Raw genomic sequence first — 27,724 nt, forward strand, 5'->3', positions numbered from 1 at the left:
ACAGCAATGTTTGCCTTTGATGACTTCAAATTTTTTGGGGCACCAAGGCATTTTCTTTTGGGTTTGGGGGGCACCAAGGCATTTTCTTTTGGGTTTGGGGGGCACCAAGGCATTTTCTTTTGGGTTTGGGGGGCACCAAGGCAATCTAGAATTATTCTTGTGGGCACAAAGGCAAAGTGTGTCGGTAACTTAAACAGGCAGGGAAATGTTACTGACAGAACAAGTAAATCAACTTAAACTTTTTAATAATGTATTTTTAGAATATAAACAGTTTCAGAAAACTCAACTCAACTCAGAACTGCATTGTCATCATGGCCATGTAACAAAGTTTAACCTTTGTTTGACAGAACAAGTAAATCAACTTAAACTTTTTAATAATGTATTTTTAGAATTTGAATCTCAATAACAGTTTCAGATTTGATTTCTCTCAAAACTCAACTCAACTCAGAACTGCATTGTCATCATGTCCATGTAACAAAGTTTAACTTTTGTTTGACAGAGTTGAACTTTTTTCATCATCATCATCAGACATCATCTTTACTCAATACTGACTCAGTCTTGAATCAGGTATACAATATACATGATTACAATTCAATCACCCTTGGGGGAGAGGGGTGTAGTATCAGGCCTACGTCCAAATGCACTCATAGAATGCCACCTGGAAATAGAATATGCCACCTGGATAGAATGCCATCAGATTGCAATGAAATTCCACCACAAACGAGATAACATGTTGGAAAAACGTCCAACATACCTTTTATTTTGTCCGGAACATTCGATCGTTGATTTGAAAAGCGCTGAACAAAAGCCAAACTTTCGAGTCGATCGTATGACAGAAATTGAAGAGGTGTCATGTAAATTCGAAAACGAGGTTAGAAGCACGAACAATTCCACTACGTCATCGGCTATGACGTACGCGGAAATACCCTCCGACAGCCAATGAAAAACCTGCATTTCTTGGAGATCCCTACAGCCTCTCGTAGACATGTGTGCACAGGTACAGCGGCAAATGTACACCACCGCTGACCTTGCGGGATTGTAACATACCTATAGTCAGGACGGAAGCAATCGGAAGGCCGTCCCAACCATGAGTATTACCCCCGCTAATACAGCGCGGTTGGTAGGTAACAACGTGGGTGTGCAAACATCGGCAATAATAGCCACGCTGTAATTTATGCGCTCATAGTAGCCCATAATGCTTTGCGTTTCATTGATGATGCTGGATGACGTATGGGATGACGAATGGTCGTAGGCGGGGCCAATATAAATTATGGGATGTCCTTGAACCTCGTTTCCCATACCCAAGGACGATAGTCGGACTGCAACATTCTGTATTCAGTAAGAGAACGGGAAACGAGGTAGCCTAGACAATGTGTATGCTTCCTACGCTAATGTTCCGACATGCACTGAGAAAACTAAAGCCGACGAAGTCAGTTTGTTGTTTTCATCATTACTTTATTCATACTTTGGTCTCCATTATGCTTTATTGACAAAAAGGGCACAGCAGCAACTGAAGAAAAAGGGCACTGCAACTCTCTGCCGTCGTGATCATGAAAGGTTCGGGGGCAGCACGGCAAATAGTTTGGGCACGCCGGCTTTTGCCGTCGATAATTTCGACCCCTGCATGGCTGGAGCTCTGTCCGAGCAAACTGCAGACACCATGTTCCACGAGAGGCCGTTGCTTCTGAAGAAGTCGTCCACAAGCTTCTTCACGTCGGCTGCCTTCGTCGTTGTTGTGAGAGGCTTGCAGAACAGAAAGTCTTCCTTGATCTCGTCTCCTTTGACATAACGCACAAATAAGATGAGCTGGCTCAAATTCGAAACGTCGGTGGTCTCGTCGAGTTGAAGGCTGAATTTCGTCGGGCTCGCGACTAAATCTGCAACTACCTGGGCGAGGATGTCGTCGCTCATGTCGTCGATTCTGCATCTGATGGTGTCATTTGAGAGTGGAACGAGAGACAACTTGTTTTCAGCAGCTTTTCCCAGCATGATGTTGGCCATCTTCAACGCGGCCGGTTTGATGAGTGTCTCGCCAACGGTGTGCGGTTTGCCCTGCTTTGCGATCAGGTACGCAACTTCATACAACGCGGTGAGGATCGGTTTGTCAATTGGAACGAAGCCGAGAGTGGGCAAGGTAGCACTTGCGTCGAATCGGACTCTCTTCAATTTGAATTCATCCAGCGTTGCGTCTTTGTACTGCCCCTCGCCGTGCAGTTTTTTGAAGCGTTCCCGTAGTTTTGCTGGTGCTCGGCTGGAGTTGCTCAACTTGACATTGCAAAGCATGCATTTAGGACGCTGACTTCCGTCCCGTTCCGTCAAACACGTTAACCCGTACCGCACGTAATCCTCCGACCACTTCCTTTTTTTGCTCGACATACTGCAAAAAAAATATTTAAAAAATAACAAACCAATCTTAATTGAGTTCGGGCAAATAATTATATGACAAAAATTAAAAAAGGAACATGCTTAAATATAATCAGTACCCCTCTGAAAACTGAGAAATTTTAATGAAGAAAACACAACTTATAGTTACGATGACGGGATTTATTATCTACTCAACTCTATGTCACCTCAAATCCCATTATAATATTACATAGAAAACTGCGAATTGTTAGTTTTGAATTGCGACCAATGGAGTTATATCACCTCCACCTAATTTTCTGAGTAATTCAATCATATTTTATAATCACCATCCACTTTTGACTTTAATATAACTGAACCCGCCCTGCATATCCACAAACAGATCCAACTTACTTTTCAATTAATCAGCAACTCCAAAGTAAGGCACGACCAATGACGCACGGCACACGGCAAGCTAATCGAGGCTATTCACTGGAATTTCCGAACACCTTCAAAGTCCAAAATCCAGTAAGTAAGGAAGCAAGTAAGCACAATCAACAGAATAATTAGCAAGTTGCTCATTGATTCAACTTACTACAGTCAGTGTGAAACAACTTATCTTAAACACATACCAGAGAAACCATGAATGGGATGGGAATACAATTACAAATAACATTTCCATTCGTTCATAACATACAAAGCAAAATAATAATAATATTAACAAGTGAATCCTCTTGGATTGCGCTGAGGTTCGGGCTTGGAATTTCTAGGAGGAAGTATAATTTGTATGCAATGAAAGTACATGTAATATGGGATCGAGTAAGATCGAGTAAGCTTCACCAGTGCGCGTGCGCGAATTTACGTCACGTCGGCAGCGAGAAGGCGTTCCCCAACACGAACCAATCAGGAACTGCCACGCCCACTTATATGATCTCCGAATTCCTGTGACAGGAATTAGCGTTACACTGGCTGGAAGTCAATCGCTAAAGGCGCTTCCTCAGCGCCAATAATAAGCGTAATTACACATAGATTCAAAATTTATCCCAAAAAACACAAAAAAAAAACATTGCAATGCGTTTCGGAGCCCGGAGGACCTCTGCCGAACCCCTGAGACTGGCTCACTGAACCCCTGGGGTTCGGTCGAACCCACTTACCTGGGGTGGGTTACCCAGGTTAAGAACCACGGCCTTAGTCCAACTAAGAACTAAGGACTTGGACTCAGGATTATAAGTTCGTTACTATTTAGTATTATTGCCAAATAGTACTAATTTGGGTTCATTTCCCATTTTCGGTGTACTGTACTTACTATAGACATAGTATATACTTCAGACATACAAATGTTAATCGCACTTGCATAAACTTGCGTGAGAACAAACGAGGTGACCGGACGATAAACGAGAGTCCAGGTATTTGTCGTAAAGCGCACAGCAAGGTTTGTTTATCAATTCAGGATACACATCTGGGTTTTATGGTTAGAGTTATGGGTCATACTCATAATCTACGTTCCCGATCTGATACGTTTTCCTGAGACTTGGTACGTTCATTTGTAAATTCTGGAAAGAGCTCACATACGTAATGACGCAATCACGTCGATACACACTCGGAACATCAATTACTTTTTCATAAGCTTCATTCAAGACAAGCTTTGCAAATGAACTACAATCAGCAATATATTAAAATACGATTCGAATTCGGCAACCGGAAGATCATCTTGATTCCCTTCAAGCCAATGGGCTTTGATATTGTTTATTAGATATTTAATTTGTCAAATTATATTAGTGCTATTTACTTGATATGTTTGAGAAATCCTATATCAATTCGGTTTATACCTCATGGATAAATATTGCAAAAGTTGTGATTTTAAATATATACACCGCCTAGAAAAGCAACACCACTTTATTACACAAATGGTATCTTTTAAGGAATATGTCACTACAATTATAAATCAAATGATATATTTGCAGACATTTATTTGTCGTCAATGTAACGACGCCACCAAATTATATTAAAACTGAAGAATATTTAATTGAGGGTTGTGTTATACACCGCCTAATTTTGTGATCGTCAAGAAATTGCTTTATAGCATTTCAAATAGTCACAGATATCTGTCCATATAAAATCAAGTTTTAAAAGGCATCATACACAGAAAAAGGTTGTGAAATGTAAAATTCATTGTTAAGGAATAATTAAGACGTCCATGTTCCTGACTTGGTTGAATTTAAATAAATTAACTGAGAAAAAACTTTTTAACGTTTATTTAACTTTAATCGCTATTGTTTACACCGGATGCGAATGTCAGCCGGGTTAAGGACAGGAAACCGGTTTATTTATGTGTTAATTCGAATGGTCCATTATTTCGGTTGAATTTTATTATTACTATTGTTGTTGTTGATGGGCTCGTTGGGGCGCCTGCTGTCGTGTTCCGGAGCGAGTTGGACGCTAATACGAATACTTATTAGCGTGAGTGGCCACTTCGTCGTGTACGTGTTGAAAACCAACGACAAATACTCGTTAATACTCCTACCGAGATGCTATTACTATTAGTATTAGTAATTAGTATTACGGCGCATAATGCCGTAATAAGTGGTGGAGTGAAGATCGCAAACGTAACTTGTCGATGTGGCGCCTTCCATGTCTATGATCGTATGTGCCACATCGCCATGGTAACTAACACTAACAGACTTTGCGCTGCCATATGACGGGAATATATTTACTATTTTAATAACGAACTTGTTTTTCAGGTCGAGTGGTCGATGCGTTCGTTATACCAGCAGCACTGCACTGAGGAACTGAGTCTGAGAAACAGGACATGGTCGCCTAGACCTGCAACCCGAACTTAACCGCCGTGGAGTGATTCATGTCGGTGCTCGATGCTGGACTCGACCACGGTGATGGCGGCTGAGAGTGACAAGTCGACTGATTGGTTGACGAAACCTGAAGACGATGAAGATGATTCTGGGGTTATGGTCAGGGTCAAGGTGACTGTGACCGAAACCACCACGTTGGAGAAGGACGGAGGCCTGAGAAGCTCCGTCGCTCTCTTGTATCTTGCACTGTGGTATGGCTTCAGCTTTGCAACTCTTTACCTCAACAAATACATCCTCTCTCTGCTCCAAGAAGATCCCAGCATTTTAGGTGAGCCCCTTTGGAAGTGGATGTTCAAGTTGTGTGGTTTTGACCTCATTTCCCTCTTTCTAATTTGTAAATCGTTGCTTAACCAAATGAACTTTTTATTTTGAAAATTATTTATAAAAACAGGAAATAATTTCTAGAAAGTCTTTCAGGGGTGGGTTGTGGCAGTTTTAAGGGGCTGGAGGGCACCACCGAGGGCCGAAGGAGGTGACCGCCCGGACATGCTGCCCAGCATCATCTCCATGAGTCTCCTGGACAGCCAGCTTAGGGAGACCTGCCATTCTGCTCCGGTCTATGGAAGCGGGTCACACCTGGTCACACCCATCACCCATACCAACTTCCAAAGGGGGCCGGGGTTACAAGTACCACCCACTGGACGACCACCCGTAGCATCTGTGGAAAGTTATGGAGTTCTATTGGATAGGATTTGGAACAGCCCAGAGTGATAAGCACAACGTTCTACAGATAGTTGTGATTAATTGGCTCGCAGTTTGCATAGAGAGCCCTGGGTTTACTTGGCATATTCGAATTGGGAGGATTGGCTGCAGCAGGTGCTGTTGGAATTGAACAAGCTCCCCAGTGGTAATTGGAAAGACTAAATTTACCTGTCCCCATTGTCACGACTCCCCATGCTTTGCTTTTTGTGCATGATGACACTAGACAGACAGGATGTTGTGTCATCCCTCAGATGGATGTTAAGCTGGGTGTCTTGTCTGCTCACATTAGTTGATGGTCGTTAAAGATCCCACAGTGGCTTTCAACAAAGAGTAGACGCGTCGTTGAGAGAACCCTAGACAAATTCCAAATTTCTGCCACCTTCTGCCGAACGTGAGGCCTGGCCAACTGGTTACCTCCACCACTGAAGGTGGATGGTTTCACCATCCATGGTTATGTTTTTCTTTCCTGTCTGTTTGTTTGTCTGTGGACGGATTCGAACGAAATTTGACAGAGAGGTAGTGTATGTGACACGGACAAAATGATTAGATTTTGGTGGAGATCCGGATTTGGATCTGGCTAGTATAATTTTTTTAAGTGAATGTTCACCATTGGGAGATCGGGCCAAAAACGACATATATCAGGATATCTCAAAAGGTTATTTGCGGATTTGGACGGAAATTGGTGGCGAGGTTTGGTGGGTGACGAGGAAAGTTTGGTTAAATTTAGGTGAAGATCTGAGTATGGATTCGGATATGAGAATTATTAAATTTTTAAGTGATTCTTCACCATTGAGAGATCGGGCGAAAAGTGATTATACAGGGTGATTGAAAAGTAACTCCCTATTTTAAAATATTTAGAAATTATTTATTTATTGTAATATTTTTCTCAAAGTTTTAGTGTTTGTTCCTTAATGTATGAGAATTTAATCTGTTGGTTTTTTTTCAGATTATTTTTTGTTTGAAATTCGGAAGCCCTACAAACATGGCTGGACGTCTTACCCTGCAGGAGCGTGCCCAGCTAGCAGCACGTTACGAAGTTTGGAAATCCGTTGTTCAAGTGCAAAGATGGTGGATGACCATTAAAGGAGCACATGCTCAAGTTGAGGCAAAGACGATCAAGAATTGTCATGCAAAACTCATGGCTACAGGATCTGTATCTGATACTCGAAGAAGCGGTCGCCCTTCCAAGTCCATTGACCCGGAGACAGTGCAAGCAGTTCAAGAAATGTTTATACATAGCCCAAGAAAGTCAATTCGACAAGCAGCAAGGGAGGGTGGGCTCTCCTTTCACACAGTACGAACTGTGCTCAAAAAGGAGCTTAAATGGCATGCTTGGAAGCCGCACTACTGTCAAGCACTCTCTGCTGAAGACTGCGACATTTGCATGGAGTTTGGGGAGGTGATGCTGGCTTGGTATGAAGATTGGTCTGATCTCTTTAAAAATATCCTCTGGTCTGATGAAGCGGTATTTCACATCGGTGGGTTTGTGAACCGTCACAACTGCTATTACTGGGCAGGAGAAGATCCTCGTGTTATTTCTGAAAAAACGCAATATCGGCCCAAGGTAACGGTGTGGTGTGGAATGACCACACCGTGTTTGTAGGGCTTCCGAATTTCAAACAAAAAATAATCTGAAAAAAAACCAACACAGATTACATTCTCATACATTAAGGAACAAACACTAAAAATTTGAGAAAAATATTACAATAAATAAATAATTTCTAAATATTTTAAAATAGGGAGTTACTTTTCAATCACCCTGTATAACATGATATTTGAAGAATTTATGGATGGGTTAAGACAAAACCTGGTGGACGAGTTGGTTAGGTGACAAGAACAAGCCAATGAGGTTTTGGTTCATGTCCGAATCCAGATCCGGCCTATCGGTGGGATAGAAACCATAAACTGTTCAGCCTGGCAGTGGTATGTGCTCTACCGAGTGCCGTTCTAGTTTCTAAAAGTTTTTGCCAATTTTTTCTCCAGCCGACACCACAAGAGGATCGGAATAATTGGGGCCATTAGAGAAGTTGTAGTAGTTTCTTCAGGGAGCTTCTCCAAAAGTTTGTACAGCTTGAATCATTCATTGTTATTTAGGTTATTACGGCTCATAATGAATTTTCCTCTTCTTTCCACTGCAGGTGCTGCACAGATGGTGACCACAGTGACTCTGGGAGCAACACAGGCTCTACTTTCATTGCTTTATGTGGCCCGTACCCGTTTGGTCAACCCCTGTCCTACAGGTTGCCAGACACATTGGTGTGGAGCTGGCACGATCCTACCCGATTGGCTCCCAGCCATGTTACTCATGGGAGTTATGCGGTCAGTTTGTTTTTATCCTTTTTTTGCTCTGATTACCTCAGCCGCCAAAGGTGGATGGAGTTATGTTTTTGCCCCTGTCTGTTTGTCTGACTGTTTGTGAACAGGGTTCAGACTAAATTTGGTGGGCAGTTTTGATTTGTGACAAGGAAGAATTGATTCAATTTTCATGAAGATTCGAATCCGGATCTGGATCCAAGAATCTTTTAAAGTGATTCTTCACCATTAAGAGATCAGGCCAAAACTGATGTATCACACAATATCTCAAAAATGTATGGACAGATTCGTACAAAACTTGATGGGAAGTTTGGGTGTGAAACCCTGAACATGAGGTATAGGGACATTATGAGGGAATGGACAAATCCACAGTGTATGGGATTTTAAACTTTGGATCCTAATAATATGAGCTGTTTGTTATTAGATACGAGAAATGCCAAAGAAGTAACACTGTGGATGGTCCAATTTAGCATTCCCTTTTGATCACGTTTCTCATGATGTTTGCATCCCAGGTTCAAATCCCAATGCTTTGCAGATTTATCTATTTTCTTCACATTTATTCCTTCTCCACTTGATGTGCTTGTGCGTGCATGTGTAAGTTCAATATCAAGCGCAAAGCTTTGACGTGAGCCTGATACTGTAATATCATACCTTCTTGTCCATACAGTGAAGTTATGTAATTTTTGTATTTTCCAGCTTCTCCACAGTGGTACTGGGCCTCATTAGCCTGAAAAGTGTTGCTGTATCATTTGCAGAGACAGTGAAAAGCTCTGCACCACTCTTCACTGTTGTACTATCTCATCTCATCCTTGGCGAGGCAACAGGTTTGTTTCTTAATCAGCTGGTGTAATTTTGACATGTTGCATGATGTAATTTAATTTTGTGTACTTTTTCTGAGAACCAACGTGAGTGTGGGAAGAACAGCAGTAACTGAAAATGGATGGGGAGGGGTGGGGGAAAAGGTGGGCTTGATTTTAAAATTATGAAATCTGGAGAGCAGATATAAGAAATATCGGGTGTACTGATGGTTACACATTTTTAGATGCTTATCACTTTTGTTTTTAGTCCTGCGGTTATGACACTTGTAGAATTAGAAAGGACAGCTCATCGTTTTCTCATGAATAGGTTTGGCTCCAAAATATCTTCAAATGATAACAGCGGATATACTGTAGTCTTATGATATTCGACCATGACGAGCTTTCTTTATTCTTCACTCAGCTGAGATCTTTACATGCGGAACCTTTTTCAAATTTCCATTTCTGATGATACCAGTCTCATAATCATAGGACTGAAACAAAACGGTTATAAGCATTTAAACATAGGGGCAATAACCCTGGTGCTCACCTGGTAGAATAAACAGTATATTACACTGACTAAAGGTATTTTAAACCAATTTCAATGGTTGCTAGAAGACAGGGCAGCATGTAGAATCAGACGAACATAATCATAAGACTTTAAACAAACAAACAAACAAAAAATACCTATTTTGGGGGGCAACCCTTACCCCCTCCCACCCCATGTACCTCCTCAGACCCAATTTTTCCAATGCATTGAACAAACGTTGGTACATCACAGATGATGAAGGTTGTGGTGAAGTTTCATCAAAATTGTGTCTGTAGATTCTGAGAAAAAAAGCAAATACCTATTTTGGGGGGCAAGACCCCCCCCCCCCCCCCACCCCTCCATAGACCACCTTAGATCCCGATTTTTTTGAATGCTATGAACAAATTTTGATACAACACGGGTGATTAAGGTTGTGGTCAAGTTTCATCAGAATTGCATGTGTAGTTCCTGAGAAGAAAGCAACTACCTATTTTGGGGGACAACCCCCCGTAGATCCCCAAAGGGGCAGATTTTTTTTATTGCCGTGCACAAACGTTAGTCACAACACAACAAATATCATTTGTGCCAAATTTGGTCACAATCCCATCAGCGGTTTCGGAGAAGTTTCAAGTGTTTACGGACTGACGACAAGCCATCGCATAAGCTCCCCTGAACTTTGTCCCAGGTGAGCTAAAAACGAAGTTTTTATGGGACACTGGAGTGGTGGCTTAGCGGCTTAGCCTGGTGTTGGCTTAGCGGTTAGGGTGCCGGCTTGGGATCCTAGGATCCTCGGTTCGAATCCCGGTCGATCGCTGAATTAACGCCGGGGGGTTGACTCAGCCTGTCATCCTTCCGAGGTCGGCAAATTGAGTACCAGCTTGCTGGGATGAATGATCCCCGTGTGTACCCCGGTTTAGAATAGGTACACCGTATCCCTGTGCATCGTAAGAGGCGACTAAGGGTTGGCGTCAGGAACGGCATCCGGCCATAAAAACATTGCCTCAAACAGGGAACCATGATTGTCATGGGGCCCGCAAGGCTAACCCCCGCTCTAGCGGGGAAAATGGCCTTAAAACGATCATTCATTCATTTCATTCACTGGAGTTTAACGTTTACAGCCGGTTCCATGTAAAATATTTGCAGCAACTTGGAATACAGCACATGTGTGTGTCTGTGTCTGTCTGTCTTCATGTGAAAAACTTTTGGACATTTTGCACTTTTCTTCTCTGATGCATAAGGAAACTAAAACTTTGTGTTCAATACAAATGCACCTTTATGAAAAAGGAAATCTTATTGAAAGAACCAGATTTACACACAATAAACCTTGATACAAACAATAGTGAGTATATCCACACTTTTCCTCCAAAATTATTGAAATTCTTCGAGACACTTTCAAATAATTTTGTTATAAACACGTGTCAAATTTGTGGAATGGTCTGCTAAGACCTTCCAAAGATAATCTCAATTGCTGGGATTCTTTTTTTATTTTTTATCCAAATAATCCCATACAAGTTCAATGATATTGAGATCTGAGCTTGAGGGGGCCATTCTATGTGTTGAAGGACTCCAGCTTCCTCTTTCTTTTGCAAGCAAGTTTGAATTGTTCTGGTTGAGTGTTTTGGATCACTACCTTGCCATTGCAAACAAAATGATGTGCATATGTATACCGTCATGTATTGTCTTTGTGCCAAGTATGAGCAAAATTGGACCATACATCTCCGAGATTTTGGTTGCGGACGGACAGACAGAAATGACCCAATCCTTAAGCCCTCGTCTGGGACCATGTCCAACGGGGGCTAATTACCTCGCGCTTATTCTAAACAGGCACCAAGGGAAATATGTATTGTTATACTGCACTATGCATAGTTACCCACTAGCAAGCATTCCCACAACAGTATTAACATAACATGGAGAAATACTGCAAATCTGTCTGTGTGCTTTTGTTTGTGTGGGTCTGTCAGTGTGGGTGAGTTGCTTGAAGGATGAAGTGGGACAAATCGTTGTGGACCCAGATGGAATTAAAGAAAGATGGAAGAGATATATGGAAATGCTGTTGAATGCAGAGAATGAATGGGCCATCCCAATGAATGGGACGGCAACATAGAGAGTAACCCAGTTTTAGGACAGGCAGAGAAGATAACTGAGAAGGAAGTTGAGGAAGCGATAAAAGCAATGAAGAGTAGAAAAGCAGGAGGGCCGACGGGAGTTGTGGGAGATATGTTGAAGGCAGCGGGAAGTTGGGGTGTCTAGAGAATGACAGAGATCTGCAATCTGGTGGTGAAAGAAGGCCGCATTCCAGTGGATTGGGAACTGAGTACCCTCGTCCCTCTATACAAGGGGAAAGGTGACCCTCTGGACTGTGGCTCGTACCGAGCGATAAAGTTATTGGAGCATGGAATGAAGGTATTGGAAAGGGTGTTGGAGAGGAGGATAAGGAAGAAAGTGAAGATCGACGAAATGCAGTTTGGATCTATGCCAGGAAGAGGAACGACAGATGCGCTTTTTATTGTAAGGCAGTTGCAGGAGAAGTACATGGAGAAGAGGAAGAAGTTGTTTCTTGGGTTTGTTGATCTGGAGAAAGCATTCGATTGGGTTCCACGCGAAGTAGTGACATGGGCATTGAGGAAGTTAGGAGTGGAGGAATGGTTGATCAGAGTAGTGATGGCAATGTACGAGAGAGCTTGCACAGCTGTAAGGACGAAGGATGGGGATCAGTGGTGAGTTTGAGGTGAAGGTGGGAGTGCATCAGTGGTCGGTACTAAGACCACTACTATTTGTAGCTGTGATGGAGGTGCTGGCTCGGAATGTAAAGGAGGGTTTACCGTGGGAGTTGTTGTATGCAGATGATCTGGTGTTGATTGCAGAAAGTATGGATGGACTGAAGGAGAAGATGAACAAGTGGAAGGAATGTATGGAGACAAAAGGTCTGAAGGTGAATATCCGAAAAACGAAGGTGATGGCAAGTGGTAAAGCATGTGGTGAGGTGGAAAGAACTGGGAAGTGGCCGTGTGCTGTGTGCAGGAAGGGTGTCGGAGTGAACTCCATTCAATGTACAATGTGTACTGAGTGGGTTCATCAAAAATGTCGTGGTCTGAGAGGGTCATTAACCAGTGTGGCAGCTCCATTCAAGTGTAAGGTGTGCACAGAGGGAGCTGCAGATGGAGAAAATGTTGAGTTGGATCTTGGAGACGACGTGAAGCTGAATGAATGAATGAATGAATGATCGTTTTGAGGCCATTTTCCCCGCTAGAGCGGGGGTTAGCCTTGCGGGTCCCCATGACAATCATGGTTCCCTGTTTGAGGCAATGTTTTCATGGCCGGATGCCCTTCCTGACGCCAACCCTTGGTCGCCTCTTGCGATGCGCAGGGATACGGTGTACCTATTCTAAACCGGGGTACACACCGGGATCATTCATCCCAGCAAGCTGGTACTCAATTTGCCGACCTCGGAAGGATGACAGGCGAAGTCAACCCCACTGGTGTTAATTTAGCGATCGACCGGGATTCGAACCCAGGATCCTAGGATCCCAAGCCGGCACCCTAACCGCTAAGCCAACACCAGGCTTAGCATGAGGTCACAAAAGAGAGGTCACAGGCCAACACCAGGCTTAGCATGAGGTCACAAAATCCTGAAAACGGATGGGGCACTGGCGGGCTCTCTGAGGCGATTGCAGTGCCACCACAGGTTCAAGCCCTTCTTCTATATCAGCCGTATCACCTGTATTGGTGGGGCACATACCAACTCCCAGCTGCCTAGATGTGCCTGGAAGGTGTGAAAACATTTTGCGCCCTCGGAGACATGCTGAATGGAGAAGGTGGATCAGACTCGGCAACGGTTGCTAGAGTGAGATGTGCATGGAAGAAGTTTCGGGAACTGAGTGGCGTGCTGACGAGGAGGGGAGTGTCATTGAATCTGAAGGGAAAGGTGTATGCTGCATGTGTGAGAAGTGTTATGATTTATGGGAGCGAGACATGGGTAATGAACGTAGAGCAGCAACGAAGGCTGGAAAGGGTGGAAATGCGAATGGTTCGGTGGATGTGCGGAGTATCGTTGAGAGAGCAAGACAAATGATGAATTGCGAAAGATGATGGGAATATAGCCTGTGATGGATGCTGTGAAGAGGAACAGGTTGAGATGGTTTGGTCATGTGTTGAGGAAGGATGAAACTGACTGGTTGAAAAGAGTGATGTTAATGAATGTGGAAGGAAGGAGAGGACGGGGAAGACCGAGAAAGACTTAGCTAAAGGTGGTGGAAGAAGAAATGCGGACAAGGGGGTTAACAGGGGGAGATGGAGAAGATTGTCATGGGGCCCGCAAGGCTAACCCCCGCTCGAGAAGGGAAAATGGCCTTAAAATGCCTGTTGTGTTGTTGTCTATGTGCTTTTGTCTGGGCCTAGGTTACCCAAGACATTTATGTGAGATCATATTTTGAAGAAGTCATCTTGTTGGATATGGCGAATGGCGACCAACATCTTTTTTCCCCTTTTTTTTTTTGTCAACATTTTGAGTAATAATCATTGCATGCATCCCTTCCACACAATGTTTTGTGATGCTTATTTATAGTGAGATGCGTTGCCATGTAAATGTGTGCTCTATGGTGCAGGTGTTTGGGTGGTCATCTCTCTACTGCCCATGGTGTGTGGTCTAGCTGTGTGCTCCTTTCACGAATCCAGCTTTACTCCTTTTGGCTTCACGGCAGCTCTCTGCACAAACCTTGTCGACTGGTGAGAGATCTGGTTAAATTCCCAATGCTAACTTGTAATGCAAAATTTTAATTCATAGCCATAATTTGCCTATTTAGGCCCCCTCGTTTGAACTATCATTTTTATGCCTTCGCCGACAAGGTCGCTGGATGTATTATATTTTCAGGTTGTCTGTCCATCTGTCTGTCTGTCCATCCATGCGGCCATGATAGGTTTTCATTACCGCAATAACTTGAGAACGACTGTAGGTATTAAAATCAAACTTGGATGAAGTATGTACTATTATATAAATGAATTATTATTATTATTATTATTATGTAAAGTGGAACTGATTAGATTTTTCGTTCAAAAGGTCAGAGGTCATGTTAGGTTAAAATCCTGTTACCGCAATAACTTTTGAACCAGCAATGGGATTTTGACCAAAGTTGGTGTAAGTACATATTATGATGCAAAGATGAACTGATTAGATTTTGGCATCAGAGGTCCATGTCAGGTAAAAATGTGATACTTGAGAACAGCTAAAGGGATTTAAATCAAACTTGGTGCAAGTATGTATAATTATGTAATAATGTGGGTGGAGACATATCGGTCGACATTGTGATGTCCAAGAGTGCCTTTCTCATTATTCTTACTCTGTGCTTTAAGAGCATTTTGATCTTAAAGTTAGAAACAAAATAATGATAACTGCAAATGTACAACTTTAAATGTTTGCTTTACACAAGCAACTCTTTGCATCGCCTCCACCATCCTCAATCTCTTTGCTACCAAATTAGAAAATTGTTATGTAGTATTCGGTGGTACTCATAGTTGCAGCCCTTGTCATGAGCTTCTTTTTTTTTGCAATTCCACATAAACTTTTTTTTTTTTGGATACATAGTCGAGGCTCGTGGAAGAACTCACCCACCAAACAGATTAGGATGGAACACACAAAAACAGGATGTAACACACGCATGCATGGAGAAGAAAACTCCAAGGAGGAAAATCTGGAAAATTAGGAGGTATATGGGTGGAGTTAACGAGGATAGAAAAGGTCATGGTTTTGGATTGGGGACCATCTGAGATGGTGGTGAACAACTGGCTTGAAGACCTGTAGAGAAGAATGAGATTGAAGAGGATGTGAAAGTTAATTACACATGTGGGGAAAAAGAGGAACAAGTGAGTGGAGGTGAGCAATGATCTTGGAGTTGAGTAGTTTTACCAGAACAGGGAAGACTTTGTCGGTTGATAGGAATTCAGGTGCTAAGCAAGGACTTTATACAACGGAAGATGTCCATTCAGCGGCCGGCTTTGGAGGCCAACGTTGAAATGTGGTTTGCCCAAGAAAGATCGTGTTTGATCGTGGGACCCAGGAGTTTAAATGACTGAAATGAGGTTGAGTGACCTGGTCTGAAAACAAATTGGGGATCTGAGATGGTCATTGGGGATCAACTGAGATGATGGCTTCCATGACCTTGCTGGTGATTGGGAGTAAGCTGATATTTCTGTAGTTGAGTGGATCAGATTTGCACCTTTTTGTGGAATGCAGTTTTTATATGGTGCACTTTCTTTTAAAAAAAATGATCGAAGTTGGTTGGCCACAGCATTAATCTTATGCTTTTCTTTTTCTTCTAGTTGGTCACAGCTAAGAATCCGCCAGTGAATGCTAATAGACGGCTGATTAACCATCCCCTCTGAAGGATTGTGACACCAGATGTTGGTTGTAAATATTCCATCTGTGCTCCTTGTGTCCCTACTGTTGACTGTATAGATGGCTCGAGTGTGCCCCATAAATTCGTGCAAACTGCAATAATTGCAAGACATTTGTTGTATCCCACTGCATTGTTGTTTTTGTGTTTCTCTATGGATTAAACATTGAATTATTGTGTGTGCCTCCAGCCTTCAAAATGTGTTCTCCAAACGTCTTCTGAGTGGAGAAAAATACTGCTTTACGTAAGTTTGTTTATGTAGAGGGTCCCACTATGATTAACTGTTTTATTTAGCCTCCCCCTATGCCTATAGGATAGCATCGGGTGAGGCTTATAGCTGTTGTGAGGTTGTGCCTCCAATAAAATTATTTTTAATGGTACCTCAGAGTTTTAGACCCCACGGAGTACTAAATCACCATTTAGGTTTTAGTTTTTTCCTTTTCACTGCCAATTTCTCAGCTGTATCTCAGAGCCGACTGGGACTTTCAGAATGAAAATTTGCATCAATAATGGTTATACAAAGTATGAGAGGTTGACTTTTTTTTGACCTCGACCAATTTTAAGGTAATGACCTAATTATTTTACACACGTGGTGAGTGGAGGTGAGCAATTAACATAGCTCACCTTAACATTTTCCCCCATAACTTGACGAAGGTTTGTTCGATCGGAACGAAATTGCCCCCTAGATAGCCTAGAGTAAGGATTATTTATGCTTCATTTCCATCATACCCCTCTGGGTTAAAGGTTACAGTCTGAGTCGTACTAAACCACCATATTTATTTTTGTATACCAAGTCGAGGCCCATGCAAGAGCTAACACAGAACATATCATAAACGGAATGGGAGACAAGAGAGGATGGTTTAGATTTTTGTCCCTTCTTTCTGCCAATGTCTGAGAACCTTTGGAATTTTTGCATCAATAATGTGACTAGAAAGTATGTGGGGATATACATAATTTTTTTGACCTTGACCTAATTTTAAGGTCATGACCCAATTGAAGACGTAACATTTTTTTCACCACAACTCGACAGGTTTGTCCAATCCGAACTAAATAGCCTTCTAGATAGCCTTGAGCGAGGCACACTTGCACTTGAATTACATCCTACCCCTCTGGGCTACAGGTCAAGGTCAAATGGCAGTGTGAAAAAAAACAAAAACAAAAAAACCAGTTTTTTGTCATCGCTCAATTTTGCGAATATGGGATCTTAAAAACCGCATGGCCTTCCAGGATGTTTTTGTCTCAGAATAGCATAGCTGCACTGAAGTTGTGCACCTGGTATTTGATAAGTGTCCTTGACCTACTTTTTTGGATTGTGACCTAATTAGCAAAAAACGTGTTTTGATCATATCTTGAATAATTTCCCTCTCATTTTCATGATGTTGAGTCTTATGGATACATTATATGTGGGGACACATTCTCTAAATTTACACTATATTCCTAAATGTTGAAGGTCAAGGTCATATGGCGGTCCGAAAAAACAATATGGCCATTATTTGAATCGTGGGACAAGGGTAAGCCACGGGTGATCGTCAAGGGTAAACCGGGGGATGCTTAACCTTGGTGATTGCTTTGTGATCACAGATATTTAGTTCGAATTTGGTATCGTTTTTTTTCTTTTCTTTTTTTCTTTCCTTAAGATCAAGGCTCATGGAATAGCAAGATGACGGAGGGTATGAACTGTTTGTTAATGGGGCAGCAGGATTCTCATTTGATTTGCATGATCTCTTAACATTGTTACATTATACACCCTGTAGTACATCGTGTGGCAGGGTGTCAATGTGGACAAACTGAAGCAGGTATCCTTAAAACTGTGAACAGGATTTTGCACACCTTCGCATTCGCATTTTCCCTCTCATTTTCATGATGTTGAGTCTTATGGATACATTATATGTGGGGACACATTCTCTAAATTTACACTTGCTTGGATGTATACAAACATAAAATTTAGTGCAGCACCAAAGTGGTTGGAAAATTAGAATACTTATTTCCCTATCATTAATGACAACTCCTTTTTGCATCATGATGATGCTTAGGACTTCCAAAGCAGTTTCTGGACTATTGGGCACAATCCTGGATGGATCGCCACTCCAACACAGGATATTCAAATGGCTCATTCTTCCCAGTAGGCTGGTACTCATTTTACCAACCTCGGAAGGATGGCAGGCTGAGTCAACCCACCTGGTGTTTATTAAACGGCATGACAGGGGCTTGAGCTCTCAACCTTAACCATTAAGCCAACACCAGGCAACCCCCCTCCTACCATTTCCATTAAGCATTGTTGTGTACGAATAACATTCAGCTTCATACTACCTTCACTTGCATCGTGTAGATTGAAAGCAACATCAAATACACTACTCATAATAAGTTAGGGATATTGGCAGGTTCTTCGGTGTGGTTGATTTTGTGTATTAATTATGTTGAAAAAAGTTGTTGGTCCTAATTCTATGGTTATTAATGTGTGAAAAAACACAGCATTCTTGATTTCAATACCATAACCCTCACCCCTATAAAAAAATTAACTCACTCCCACAATATCCCTAACTTATTGTGAGTAGTGTAGATTGTGGGGATGGGAAGGAAATGCAGTAGGAAGAGAGGGGTGTGGGCATGGCAAAAAAACATGATGGTGTCAAAATCAAATTGTTTCGGTGAAATTTGCAACAGCTCGGTTCTTCGCTAATAGTATGAATTTGCTCTGTTAAAGGCAATACCTCATCTGTCAAAAAGGTCATTCAATACACGTCTTGCCTCCATCACTAAAGTTGAACGCTTGGACCGTTCTCACTGAAGGGGACAGATGTTATGTTTCCACCCTTGTTTGTCCTTTTGTCTGTCTGTCTCTGTGTGAGCAGGGTAACTCAAAAAGTTATGGACGGATTCAGCTGAAACTTGGTGGACAGTTTGGCTGTAGGGTGAAGGACTAATTTATTAGATATTGGTGAAGATCCCGAACCGGATCCAATCATTGTTTTTAATTTCTAAAGTGATTCTTTACCATTGAGAGATGGAGAAAAGCAATATATAGCAAGTTATCTTTAAAAGTTTTGGACGGATTTATGGCAAAAGTAGGTGGATGAGTTGGTTAGGTGACAAGGACAAGCCGATTAGATTTTGGTTCAGGTGCGAATCTAGATCTGGCCTATCAGTGGGATACAAAACATAAACTGTTCAGCCTGGCGGAGGTATGCGCTCTACTGAGTGCCGTTCTTGTTACCCTCGCCTGAGGAGAGGGTATTGCATTTGAGTCCGTTTGTTTGTTTGTCAGCACAGAATAAATATGATTTTCTCTGCAACCATTGGTCCGATTGACAGGATAATTTTCACCATAGGTGCAACTCCACCTGTAGAATTTTTATGCCTCCGCCGACAAAGTCGCCAGAGGCATTGTTTTCAAGAGTAACTTTGGTTTTCGCCGGACAGAAAGGTGTAATGTAATGTTCTTATACACCACCCATAAGACTTTTTCCCAGGGACTTTTCCATTTGAGCTGTATTCTTTATGTAGTGGGAATTTTTCATTCTTTAGATGTTTCATTCTTTCATTCATTATTTTCATTCTTTAGATGTAGTCACATTCTTTAGACGTTTTCTTTTTTCTAAAGAAAATTTGATTCCAACGTTTTTAGAAAGACATTCTAAAGTTTCATTATTTAGACGTAGTCACAAGAAAAAGTTACAATTAGGTACTCTGCACGTGGGGAGAGGGGCAGAGCTTTGTTCTCCAAAGCCTGGTGCCTAACCTGCAGATGAGGTCGACGTGGTCATGTTGGAACAGATTGAATCTGGTCCGATAATTACGATTATAATCGCTGCGGAAGTAGCCACTGTCATTCGTCGTGAACCCGTGCTGTCACGTGTTGCGGACGTTGTTTTGTCAGGTTCTTGGCGCGACTTGCTCTTGACGTCAGAATGTGCTCCATATGCGTCGCGTGCATCGGAGCTGTCTTTAGCTTAAGGTTGCTTAATGTGGGTGGTCATTCCTACTTCTTTATGTCAGCGCTGTCTCAATGAGTTGCATGAGGGTCATTTGTAACTGCCATTTCCAAAATGAATAAAAGAATGAGGGAACAGAACGAGACCACCAATGAACGTCGTGACCCACTCCCCAGTGTGTGACCCACTCCCCTGTGTGTGACCCACTCCCCTGTGTGTGACCCATTCCCCTGTGTGTGACCCACTCCCCTGTGTGTGACCCATTCCCCTGTGTGAGACACACTCCCCTGTGTGAGACACACTCCCCTGTGTGAGACCCACTCCCCTGTGTGAGACCCACTCCCCTGTGTGTGACCCACTCCCCTGTGTGTGACCCACTCCCCTGTGTGTGACCCACTCCCCTGTGTGTGACCCACTCCCCTGTGTGTGACCCACTCCCCTGTTTGTGACCCTCTCCCCGGCGTGTGACCCTCTCCCCGGCGTGTGACCCTCTCCCCGGCGTGTGACCCTCTCCCCGGCGTGTGACCCACTCCCCGGCGTGTGACCCACTCCCCGGCGTGTGACCCACTCCCCGGCGTGTGACCCACTCCCCGGCGTGTGACGCACTCCCCGGCGTGTGATGTGCATGATGTGGGAGGGACGGGAGGGAGAGGATTTGAGCTCTTGAAGTCACATTTTACATTAGGTGTAATTACACATTTCAAACTGTAGTTCCCATGTGCATGCACATGCATTCACATATTATCAGAAGTAAATAAATTGTGTGGATTACATCCATGTAACCATTTTATAAAACTGAATGTGCAGGTGCAGCATCTAAATAAAGATGTCCAAATGTCACACACGTCCATGGCTGTGGGATTCCCACAGGTGCCCCCACTCATGTTTTCAGGTTGTTCGTCCGGCTGTCTGTCCGTCCATGATAGGTTTTCGTTACCACGATAACTTGAGAACAGCTGAAGGGATCCAATTCAAACTTGGCACAGGTATGTATAATAAGGCAAAGATTAACTGATTAGATTTTGGGGTGACGAGTCAAAGGTCAGAGGTCATGTTAGGTAAAAATACTGTTACCACGATAACTTGTGAAACCGGTGATGGGATTCTGACCAAATTTGGTATGCTTATGTCGAATGATATAAAGATGAACTCATTATATTATGGGGTCAAGAGGTCAAAGTCTGTAATATGTCTATAACTTGAGAATGGCTGAAGTGATCTAATTCAAACTTGGTACAGGTATGTATAATGGTGCAAAGATTTACTTATTAAATTTTGGGGTCAAAGGTCAAATCTGTAATAGGTCTATAACTTGAGAACGGCTGAAGTGATATAATTCAAACTTGGTACAGGTATGTAAAATATTGTAAAGATTGAGTGATCAGATTTTCGGTTCAAAGGTCAAATCTGTAATAGGTCTATAACTCGAATGGCTGAAGTGATCCAATTAAATCTCGGTACAGTTATGTGTAATGATGTAAAGATTAACTGATTAGATTTTGTGTTCAATAGGTCAAAGGTGAAAGGTCAAAGTCTGTAATAGGTCTATAACTTGAGAATGGCTAAAGGGATCTAATTCGAACTTGGTACAGATACACTATAATAATAATAATAATGCATTTATTTTATATAGCGCTTTTCAGGAAGCCCAAAGACGCTTTGACAGAGTGCAAAACATAATGCATAGCAAAACATAAAGACAATTGCAAAAAAAGAAGAATCAATAGTGAAATATTCAAAGCACAAAGGAGGGAGAAGGAGAGGAGATAGTCAGGGGTTAGATGCTGTGGGTTAAATGTTGAATGCAGTGTTGAACAGGTGGGTCTTGAGTGATGTTTTGAATGTGGTGAGTGAGGAGGAGTCTCTGATGGTGTGAGGTAGCGAGTTCCAGAGGGTGGGAGCAGCGATGGAGAAGGCCCTGTCCCCCCAGGATCTAAATTTGGTCCAGATGAGGGGGGGGGGGGGGGGGTCAGGAGGTTGGTACCAGCAGAGCGGAGGTTGCGGGTGGGAGTGTGTCTGGAGAGGAGGTCAGCCAGGTAGGATGGGGCCAGGTTATGGAGGGCTTTGTAGGTCAAGAGGAGGATTTTGTACTGGATTCTCTGGGAGATGGGGAGCCAGTGAAGCTTGTAAAGGACGGGGGTGATGTGGTCACGGGTCCGGGAATGGGTGAGTAGACGGGCAGCGGAGTTCTGAATGTATTGGAGTTTATTGGTGATTGTTGAGGGTGAACCATAAAGGAGGCTATTGCAGTAGTCCAGACGGGAAGTGATGAAGGCGTGGATGAGGGTTTCTGCAGCCACGGAGGAGAGGGATGGACGGAGACGGGCGATGTTTTTCAGGTGAAAGAAGGCTGTCTTTGTGATCTGTTTAGTGTATTTGTCGAAGGAGAGGGTTTGGTCAAAGATGATGCCAAGATTCCGGATGTGAGGGGAGGTGGATACTGGGAAACCGTCGATGTTGAGGGCAAAGTTATGGGTGGACTTGGTGAGCGTTTTTGGGCCAATGATGATTATTTCAGATTTATCACAGTTAAGTTTGAGGAAGTTGATTTGAAGCCAGGATTTTATTTCAGTGATGCAGTTTGTCAGGATAGAGTGGGTGGCGGTGGAGATGGACTTGGTGGAGATGAAAAGCTGGATGTCATCGGCGAAGCAGTAGAATTGGAGACCATGACGGCGGATTAAGTGACCGAGGGGGGACAGGTAAAGGATGAAGAGGAGGGGGCCAAGAACTGAACCTTGGGGGACACCTTGGGGGAGGGGAGCAGTGGGGGATTTGCAGTTATTGATGGAGATGAACTGACGTCTGTCAGAGAGGTATGATTTAATCCAAGAGAGGGCAGTGCCGGTAATGTTAAAGGTGGTTTCAAGTCGGGTGAGGAGGATGGTGTGATCGATGGTGTCAAAGGCGGCGCTGAGGTCGAGGAGGATGAGAATGTTGAGGTTGCCAGCGTCAGAGGAGAGGAGAAGGTCGTTGGTGATTTTGAGGAGAGCAGTTTCAGTACTGTGGTTGGAGCGGAATCCGGATTGGAATGTTTCATACAGGTTATTGGCAGAGAGGTGATGTTCGAGTTGAGTGGCTACAGCGCGTTCCAAAACCTTTGACAGAAAGGGTAGGTTGGAGATGGGTCTGAAGTTATTTAGGGTGTCAGGGTTTAGTCCAGGTTTTTTCAGAATGGGGGTAACAGCAGCAATTTTGAGGGATGGTGGGACGATGCCTGTAGACAGGGAGGAGTTTATTGTTGCAATGATAAGTGGAGAGAGAGCAGGAAGGGAGGCCTTGACAAAGCTGGAGGGGATGGGGTCTAGAGTGCAGGTGGCAGTTTTCATTCCGATGAGGAGTTCAGAAAGGTCAGTAGGGGAGACTGGGGAGAATTGAGACAGGGGATGGCAGGATAAGGGGGGGGCAGGTGGTTTGAGGGGGAGCGGATGCGGCGGTGGTCAAGCTGTTGTAGATGTTTTCAATTTTGCGTTGGAAGAATGAAAGGAAGGAGATGCAGTTGTCTATTGTGAATGACTGGGTGGTGGTGTTCAGGGGGCTGAGGAGTTTGTTTATTGTAGAGAAGAGTGCTTTTGGGTTTCCGGAGCCAGAGTGGATAATTTGAGAGTAGTAGGCGGAGCGGGCGCGGGAGAGGGCATCTTTATAGTGTTGTATGTGGTCCTTGTAGGCCTGGGAGTGAACTGTGAGACCTGTTTTATTGCGGAGTCTTTCAAGTTGGCGAGCACGAGTTTTCATCAGGCGGAGTTCAGGGGTAAACCAGGGAGCAGAATGGGTGAAAGAAACTGTTTTGGTTTTTATAGGCGCAAGTTGGTCAAGGCAGGAGGAGAGAGTGTGGTTGTAGTAGTCAGTGAGGTCAGAAGGGGTGTGGAGGTCAACGAAGGGAGAAGTGGACATTTTTTCAGAGAGGGTCGATGAGAATGAGGCAGGTGAAAGAGCGTTTAGCTTACGGAAGTTGATAGTGCGATAATGCCTTGGTGCTGGGGTGGGGATGTTGATGGTCAGAGTGATGGCTAGGTGGTCAGAGAGAGTGAGGTCGGAGCCAGAGAGATGGTGCAAAATTAGTCCAGTAGAGCAGACAAGGTCCAAAATGTGACCACGGTTATGGGTAGGAAAGTTGACATGTTGAGTGAGGTTAAAGCAGGTGAGTAAATCAGTGAAGTCAGTGGTTAGCGTGGAGTCAGTGGAGTCCATGTGGATATTGAAATCACCAAGGAGGAGGATTGAGGGGGAGAGGGAACATAGCTGGGTCAGAAAGTAGGAGAAGTCAGACAGGAATGATGGGTGTGGTTTGGAAGGGCGGTAGACAACAGCCATGACTGACTGTGTGTGACCAGAGAGTTTAAAAGCCAGGTGTTCAAATGATGGAGCAGATGAGATGGAGATGAGGTTGGTCTTGATGTCTTGTCGGTGAATAACGGCAATTCCACCACCTCGGCCCTCCGAGCGTGGTTTATTGATGTAAGAATATCCATTGGGTGTGGTGAGGTTGAGCGTGTAGTAGTCCAGTGGTTGTTGCCAGGTCTCAGTGAGACAGAGAAAGTCCAGTTTATTTTCCAGGATGTAGTCGTTCAGGATGAGGCATTTGTTGTTGAGGGACCGGGTATTGAACAGGGTGAGCTTGATGTTGTTTTGTACGGCGGGTATGAATCCAGGTGATTTGGCCAGGGTTCGCAGACAGGAGGTGCGATTTTGTGCGTTGTTGTGACCAGGTGTGTTGGGACGATGAGTGGGAGTGCGCTGAGCCGACCAGAGGATGGGGATGGAGTGACCTGATTGTAAATAAACAAACTTACGACCGGAGCCACGGTGAATGTACCTGGGTCGACGCAGGAGTCCATTCGATTTGATTGCAGAGATGCATGATGGGGTGGAGCAGGTTTTAAGCAGGAGAAGCCTTGCGGCGGAGTACCGCAGAGCCATACCAGTAGGAGCGAAGGGACGAGCACGAGGCCAAGGGTGACGAGGCGAAACAATCGACACAACCCACGGGAGTGGGCCTGAGGAAACGGCGAAGGAGCCGAGCAGGTGAAGCCAGGAGCAGAGCCGGGACCATGCAGAGGGCAGACAGGAGCGAAGAGACGAGCACGAGGCCAAGGTTGAGGAGGCAAAGCGGCAAATGCAGCGGCAAACGACCGCCGCCGCTAATCAAGATCACGGCGGCAAACCGCCACCACCGCCGCTGCAAACAATGGGCGGCAAAACCCACAAGAGTGAGCCCGAGGAAATAGCGAAGGAGCCGAGCAGGTGAAGCCAGGAGCAGCAGAGCAGAGCCGGGACCGTGCAGAGGAAGACTCAAAGACCAAAAATCCGCCACGACCACCAGGAAAGCAAGATACGGACAATGGTCCAGTCAGAGAAGCGGCGAGCAAGTGACGCCAGCGTCCTCTCACGACCGGACCGGAAACGGAAGTGATCAAAAGTATGTGGACACCCAAACATCGAACATATCATTCCAAAATCATGGGCATTAATATGGAGTTGGTCCCTCCTTTGTTGCAATAACAGCCTCCACTCTTCTCGGAAGGCTTTCCACTAGATGTTGGAACATTGCTGTGAGAATTTCCTTCCATTCAGCCACGAGCATTAGTGAGGTTGGGCACTGATGTTGGGCGACAAGCCCTGGCCGACAGTCGGCGTTCAAATTCATCCCAAAGGTCTTCAATGGGTTTGAGGTCAGCGCTCTGTGCAGGCCAGTCAAGTTCTTCCACAGCGATCTCGACAAACCATTTCTGTATGGACTTCGCTTTGTGTATGGGGGCATTGTCATGCTGAAACAGGAAAGGGCCTTCCCCAAACTGTTGCCGCAAAGATGGAAGCACACATTTGTCTAGAATGTCATTGTATGCTGTAGCGTTAAGATTTCCCTTCACTGGAACCAAGGGGCCGAGCCCGAACCATGAAAAACACTCCCAGACCATTATTCCTCCTCGACCAAACTTTACAGTTGGCACTATGCATTTGGGCAGGTAGCGTTCTCCTGGCATCTGCCAAACCCAGATTCGTCCGTCGGACTGCCAAATGGTGAAGCTTGATTCATCACTCCAGAGAACGCGTTTCCACTGTTCCAGAGTCCAATGGCGGTGAGCTTTACACCACACCAGCCGATGCTTGACATTGTGCATGGTGATCTCAGGCTTGTGTGCGGCTGCTCGGCCATGGAAACCCATTTCATGAAGCTCCCGACGAACAGTTGTTGTGTTGAAGTTGCTTCCAGAGGCAGTTTGGAACTTGGTAGTGAGTGTTGCAACCGAGGACGGACGATTTTTACGCGCTTTAGCACTCGGCGGTCCCGTTCTGTGAGATTGTGTGGCCTACCACTTCGCAGCTGAGCTATTGTTGCTCCTAGACGTTTCCATTTCACAATAACCACTTACAGTTGACTGGGGCAGCTCTAGCAGGGCAGACATTTGACGAACTGACTTGTTGGAAAGGTGGCATCCTATGACGGTGCCACATTGAAAGTCACTGAGCTCTTCAGTATGGCCCATTCCACAGCAAATGTTTGTCTTCATTGTGACATTGAAGAGTGCCGTTCTAGTTTAATGATACTTATGACGTCATAGGTCATGTGGTATGGGCGCCATCTTGGAAAAACCGAAAAAAAAACTTTGCACCTCTATATCTCCGAAAGCACTGCATAGAAAAATTGAGACATTGCTCATTGTAAAGCACTCTCCATGTGGAATAACATATGTTAATGATGTCTGGCATCCCGCCCTGCTCACCAAACTGTCCTCGTATAGTATCCATGAAAACCTCCACGCATGGCCTGCAGACTTCCCTTCTGGTCGCAGTCAACATGTGGCCCTGAATGGATTTTTCTCAACACCCCTTCCTGTTCAGGCTGGAGTTCCCCAAGGCAGTGTTCCTGGCTCTGTGCTTTTTCTGGTCTTCATTAATGATCTTTCCGACTCTCGAAAATCCTCTCTATCTCTTTGCTGATGACTCCACTCTCTGCCGCTCCATATCCCAACCCTCAGATCGGCAGGCAGCAGCCTCTTCACTCTCTGCAGACATGGACAATATCACACTGGTCAAACAAGTGGAACATGTCTTTCAATCCTGACAAATCTCACACTCGCTTTGTCTCTCCGAAAAGACCGTCTGGACAACCTGCCCATCTACTTTCTGAACAATCCTCTTGAAGAAGTTCTGTCACTCAAGCTTTTGGATCTCACTATCTGCTGTGATCTTTCCTGGGAAAACCACATTTCCAAGCTGGCCTCCAAAGCCAGTCACCAACTGGGCATCCTCCATCGTGCGAAGTCCTTTCTGGGAACTTCTGAGCTCCTCACAACATGCAAAGCTTTCATCTGCAGCTCAATGGAATACTGGTCTCCCCTCTGGGCTGGTGCTCCTGCCTCAGGTAGCTCGGCTTCACGCGGTTTAAACCAAAGCTTTCAGAATCATTGTAGTAGGGTCAATATACGAAAAAAAACTCACCTAATCCCCAAAACATTGATACAAAAGGTTTTTCAATGGATTCTGGTACCATTGGGCATGCTAAATAACATACAAAAATCTAGTAACATCTGACTTCCGGAAAGGGGTCATTTTCAAGATGGCGTCCAAGATGGCCGCCAGGAGCTTAAAATGGCCATATTGTGGCGGACACAAAAGCCCACTGGCGTGGTGACATCATTCCACGCACCAAGTGGGCGGTGGCCACGCCCGAGGGGTAGGCGTGGCCTCATGATATACACCGGGCGACCAGCCCGGAGCAGTTCAGTGTTACAGTGTGCTCTTACAATAAAGATGTTTATATGTTACCGCTTGTCCGCTTCCTCCTTGCTCACAAGCAGCGCGCGTAACGCCGCGCTTTACTGGTGCCCCCGTACGGGCCCCGTTCACGGTGCCG

General features: G+C 44.3%; 2 protein-coding genes across 5 annotated transcripts in view; one reads left to right on the plus strand and one right to left on the minus strand.

Moving 5' to 3' along the window:
• Positions 1-1,447: 1,447 nt before the first annotated feature.
• Positions 1,448-4,032, minus strand: LOC137429806 (protein FAM200C-like). Of its 2 annotated transcripts, none has more exons than XM_078770947.1 (2): positions 3,957-4,032; positions 1,448-2,377 (listed from the first exon to the last, which is right to left on the minus strand). In XM_078770947.1, the coding sequence occupies exons 1-2, from the start codon at positions 3,971-3,973 to the stop codon at positions 1,549-1,551; spliced, it is 846 nt and encodes a 281-aa protein (XP_078627073.1). In that variant the 5' UTR covers positions 3,974-4,032; the 3' UTR covers positions 1,448-1,548. The 2 variants fall into 2 exon arrangements, with proteins under 2 accessions (XP_078627073.1, XP_078627074.1); XM_078770948.1 differs by lacking the exon at positions 3,957-4,032 and adding an exon at positions 2,755-2,841.
• A 586-nt stretch (positions 4,033-4,618) lies between these two features.
• The window catches only part of LOC137429809 (solute carrier family 35 member E2A), a 70,591-nt gene continuing 47,485 nt past the window's right edge, over positions 4,619-27,724 (plus strand). The window contains exons 1-6 of one of the 3 annotated variants that reach the window (XM_068120081.2): positions 4,619-4,800; positions 5,082-5,475; positions 8,048-8,228; positions 8,919-9,046; positions 14,150-14,270; positions 16,125-16,178. In XM_068120081.2, the coding sequence (XP_067976182.2) occupies positions 5,211-5,475; positions 8,048-8,228; positions 8,919-9,046; positions 14,150-14,270; positions 16,125-16,178 (749 nt within the window). In that variant the 5' untranslated portion in view covers positions 4,619-4,800; positions 5,082-5,210. Of the gene's footprint in view, positions 4,801-4,841; positions 5,004-5,081; positions 5,476-8,047; positions 8,229-8,918; positions 9,047-14,149; positions 14,271-16,124; positions 16,179-27,724 lie in introns of those variants that run through there. The other 2 variants (XM_068120089.2, XM_068120098.2) reach the window with 2 other exon arrangements.

The sequence above is a fragment of the Myxine glutinosa genome, chromosome 1 (assembly GCF_964187855.1).
Source record: "Myxine glutinosa chromosome 1, kmMyxGlut1.1, whole genome shotgun sequence".
In the NCBI taxonomy this organism is placed as follows: domain Eukaryota; kingdom Metazoa; phylum Chordata; class Myxini; order Myxiniformes; family Myxinidae; genus Myxine; species Myxine glutinosa.